Source organism: Arachis stenosperma, chromosome 4 (genome assembly GCF_014773155.1).
Source record: "Arachis stenosperma cultivar V10309 chromosome 4, arast.V10309.gnm1.PFL2, whole genome shotgun sequence".
Taxonomy (NCBI): Eukaryota; Viridiplantae; Streptophyta; class Magnoliopsida; order Fabales; family Fabaceae; genus Arachis; species Arachis stenosperma.
Window position 1 is genome coordinate 44,711,945 of NC_080380.1, and position 4,539 is coordinate 44,716,483.

The 4,539-nt window shown below is 28.6% G+C and overlaps 1 protein-coding gene across 1 annotated transcript; it reads left to right on the forward strand.

The window, feature by feature from the left end:
- The first annotated feature begins 1,240 nt into the window (after positions 1–1,240).
- Positions 1,241–4,274, forward strand: LOC130974941 (WUSCHEL-related homeobox 6-like). The gene is made up of 4 exons (XM_057899779.1): positions 1,241–1,406; positions 1,668–1,901; positions 2,849–2,937; positions 3,870–4,274. The coding sequence occupies exons 1-4, from the start codon at positions 1,241–1,243 to the stop codon at positions 4,272–4,274; spliced, it is 894 nt and encodes a 297-aa protein (XP_057755762.1).
- Positions 4,275–4,539: the final 265 nt, after the last annotated feature.

A 4,539-nucleotide genomic window follows, 5' to 3' on the forward strand; every position in this document is an offset into this window, starting at 1 on the left:
AATGATTAGGTGAATTTAACTCAAATTTAAAATTTACTTTATGAATGAAGAGATATCTCATATTTATAAATTCTCAAAAAACTTTATATTTAAAAGATGTAAGACTTATAATATACTTTTTTTTATGTACAGAAATAATCGTTTGAAATGTGAATATTTATAGGTTGATGACTCAACAACATTAAATAAGATATGTTCTAATATCATATTGAAATTGAGATTAGATGGGACTAATTCAACCCTAAAAACTAACTCTTAGTTAAACAAAAATATGTTATACTTACAAACTTCCTAAAAATCACATTTTTAAGAGATGTGAGGCTCGTAACTATCTCTAATTCTATTTTAAATTTGTACAATGTTTTATTTATTAAACACAACTTGAAATATTAGATAACAAAAAGAAGTTTTTGTAAGCACATATAGCTTAATAATTGCAATATGTTTGGAGTTGTTTATTTTCCTTACTAATATCTTAGATAATATTCTTTGTTTCTAAATCTAGGTGTGTTAATTAAAAATAAAGTTGTGGTTGCCCAAAAGTGTGGATTGCATATATGTGTGTGTATATACAGTGTATGTGGGAACTGTCAGATACATGACAATCAAAGTAGTACCTCCCACTATATATATGTATCAAACAGGTTTTCTTTCGTCTCTACATGCTCTCAAAAAAAAAAAAAAAGGTTTGTGTGTGAGAGGAGAGAGAAAGAAAGAGATCTCAATAATAATCCTCTTAGCTTGATAATAATGAGAGAAAAAAAAAACACTAGGAAATTAAAAAAAAAAAACAAAAAAGAGAAAAAGAGGTGACATATATTGATACATGGGGAAGAAGCAACTTTTAATAAGTAACAAGACATCATGATGATCATGTTCTCTGTACTTTTTGCACAAACACTACCCCTTACATTCATTCACACTCTCCAAATCTCTACTCACCAGAATTCCACACTTTAATTTCCCATCACTTTCATGACATGTTTTCTTTGATGAGTTTTGCATTGTAACACTTTTATTTGTTTCTCTCTATCTATATATTACTACTACTTCTACTATAGATTGGTCAACTCACTTTGTTTGCTTGCTGCTTCAACTAAAGCTTTTACTACAACGAACACTCGTTACTGCTTCAATTCTTCCCTATAAATACAGTGTTCCATCTTCACTATCTTTTCACACAACAACAACATCAACCCTAGTTTGTTCTTTCTTCTAATAATTAACTTAGTTCTCTAACATGTCTTCTCATTCGTTCAGTAACCTCTTCCACTCTTCCACAACCACCACTACTCCAAACTCCTCAACAACTACCCTTCTTGATTCCATTGTTGCAACCCCAAAACATCAACTCACTGCTTGTATTTGCACCCATTGTAACCATCTCCTCACTTTCAATCCTGCAGGTACATAACATTAAACATAGCCCTAATAATACTAGTTGGCTTACTTTAAAGAATGTGATATTCTCAACTGTTAAATAATTCAATCAAACATGTTCAGTTAAATATGTCAAATTATCTATCTTCACACCATAATATTAAACATATATATCTTTTTATCATTTGATTTGCATATTGTTACAGGTCATGGTGTGGAGCAAGGGACAAATAATAATAATAATAATAATAATAATTTGCAATCTCATCATCATCAACTTCAACAAGGAACAAGGTGGAGTCCAACGCCAATTCAGTTATTGGTGCTTGAGGAGTTGTATAGGCAAGGAACCAAGACTCCGTCGGCCGAGCAAATCCAGCAGATAGCTTCTCAGCTGCGACGCTTCGGCAAGATCGAAGGCAAGAATGTCTTCTACTGGTTTCAGAATCACAAGGCCAGGGAGCGCCAGAAGCGTCGCCGCCGCGAGATGGAGGAAACTACTGCTGCTGCTTCTGCCAAAGGTAATCAATAATAACTTATATAAACTATTTTAGTTAAATAAATTAAATTAAGTAGAGATTCACGTACAGATATTTTTTTGTGAAATTAATAGTTAAAAATCGTTAGATAATTTAACATGGTTAACTAAATTAAAATCTAATAATTCTTAATTATCAATTTTATATAAAAACTGAGGCACTTAAAATTTCTACCGTTAAATTATCTATATTTTTAATTATTGTCTCTGTGTGAAAACATTAATATCTGAATGAATCTACATGTATATGTTTGTCCACAACAACTTTTTTTTCTCCATCTCCCTATTTTTTTACCCTAATGCCCCACATAAAAACATGGCATAGTTATTTGATAAATAATATGGTGTCAAATTTCATATTTTCATATGAAGTTAATCAATAATATATAATGTTTTTGTATCCTCATGCATGCCAATTAATAATGCACTGTAAACATAGCATTTTATTCCCTCACACACATATATATCACTTTCATTATCCCCCACCTCCACCCCCACCATTTTGTCATGATATTATTTGAAGATAGATGTACTCACTTCATACACATTATTATTAATGTATGGTAACATGTACTATATGACTTATCTTTTGTGCATTGATTTTATCAAGTTTTTAAAACTACACTCTAAGATATTAAGTTATAGGGAATTACATAAAAATAAATAAATTATATTCTTAAAATGAAAATAAAAAATACTTTAAAAAATTCACCAGAAAGTTATTAATTATATAAATATGATTAGGTTTTGGAGGTACTGAAGGCTGTGTTAGTGGTCAAAAGATTCCTGTATTGCTTATCATCCTTACACTGATGATTGCATAAAAGAGAGAGAGAGAGAGAGAGAGAGAAAAAGAGAATGGTTTTATATGATATTAGAGTGTGGAAGGAATTGACGTTGAATTTGGTGTGTGTTGGATTTTGGGTACAGGGTTGAAAGAGACAGGTTGTGAAGTTAAAGAGACAAAGAAGTGGGCATCCACTTCAAACTGCAATGGTGGTGGTGGACATGCAGTTCAGGTCTGTAATTACTCTTGGCTTTGTCCATGTTGCAACTATCCAAATATTTTTTTTAAAAATAATATTTATATATTAAAATTAATTATATAAATCAGTAATTATATATTTTTATATAAATATATATAATTTAATTTATTTTTTAATATTTATTTTATATTTTAATATTTATTTTATACTAATAATTAATATAAACAGTTAATTTTAGTATACACGAAATATAATTATATTTTTTTTTACCTTTCTTTAATTAAGCCATCATATATACCGAAACACATTATTATACAGGACACCAATAATGGACCCTATAATTGGCTCTCATAAATATACAGAGATTTATTATTATTTTAGATGGCTTTAGAATTTTATTTCTAAGACAGAAATAACGAGATAAAAATTAATATTTTTTAAAATAAGTATCTTTATATATTTATATTTCTATAAAAAAAAACGATAAATTATATCTACTATTTCTATATTTTTCATAGAGATAACAATTTAATTGTGATCTTATAGTATAAATATTTTTTTATATTATTTTCTGTTAACAAGTTTATGTTAAATATTTAAAAGTATTTAACATTAACAATGATATAAATGAAATATCTCAAAAAGAAAGAGGTGGAATGAATTTAGAAGAAAACAAGAAAATGGAAAGAAAGAAGATGCTTGAAAAGCTGCTTTTATAAACTTTCTGTTGGACTTGTTTCTTGCTAGCAATAGTGTTTTCAGACTTTCTTGGACTTGTGAATGAATTCTCTCACTCACTCACACACACACACAATGACACAATCATTCTTTTCTTTATTTAGTTATTCATTTTGATATATATATATATATATATTTTTTTTTTTCTTGATTAAAAAATATATATATGTATAATTGTAAGTCGTGTTGTGCTTTAAGTTAAAGTTTTAGCATGCATGAATTTGCAGGAATCTATGAGTGCAGTTGATATATCAGAAAAGGAGTCAAATGGTTGGAATGAATTTGAAGAGAGAGTTTTGAGGAGAAACAGATCTGAGAGACAGGCTAAGTACTTTAACATTCCCTCCATTAACATTGCAGCAACTGCTTCCGTAGCTTCACAGATAACTCATAACATTCAACTTCTAAGTACTCATCATCATCCTCAACATCACAACTACAATAATAAACAAGACAATAATTCGTCTCATCCTCGAACCCTTGAGCTTTTCCCAATTCACAAGAACCATGATGATGATGATGACATCATTTCTTTCTCGGACAGGAAGTCCAACAAGCTATGTGCCAATGCGTCCATGGAAGAAGCCCTTAGCTGTGACCAGTTTTTTGAGTTTCTTCCATTAAGGAACTGATGAACTAAATAATAATAATGGATTATGTGTTTTATATATATTAGAAAGAGATGTGTAATTGTTCCTTTTCTTTATAAAATATTAGTTGAAATTTTGGTACATTAAGAATATAACATAGCTAAATCTAAATATATTATTAAAGTATTCTAGGTGTTCAACACCTTTTCTCTTATTTTTGTCTTACATTTACATTTGAACTAATATTAATTAATTTTTTTACATTAAAATATTAATTTTTTAATTTTTTATACTAAATTATTAATTA

What these genes read in the sequence shown, in the direction of transcription:
- LOC130974941 (XM_057899779.1), top strand. Translation starts at nt 1,241, where the DNA reads ATGTCTTCTCATTCGTTCAGTAACCTCTTCCACTCTTCCACAACCACC. An exon ending in TGCTGCTGCTTCTGCCAAAG is followed by an intron (nt 1,902 to 2,848) that starts GTAATCAATAAT and finishes TTTTGGGTACAG; the next exon opens with GGTTGAAAGAGACAGGTTGT. An exon ending in GTGGTGGACATGCAGTTCAG is followed by an intron (nt 2,938 to 3,869) that starts GTCTGTAATTAC and finishes ATGAATTTGCAG; the next exon opens with GAATCTATGAGTGCAGTTGA.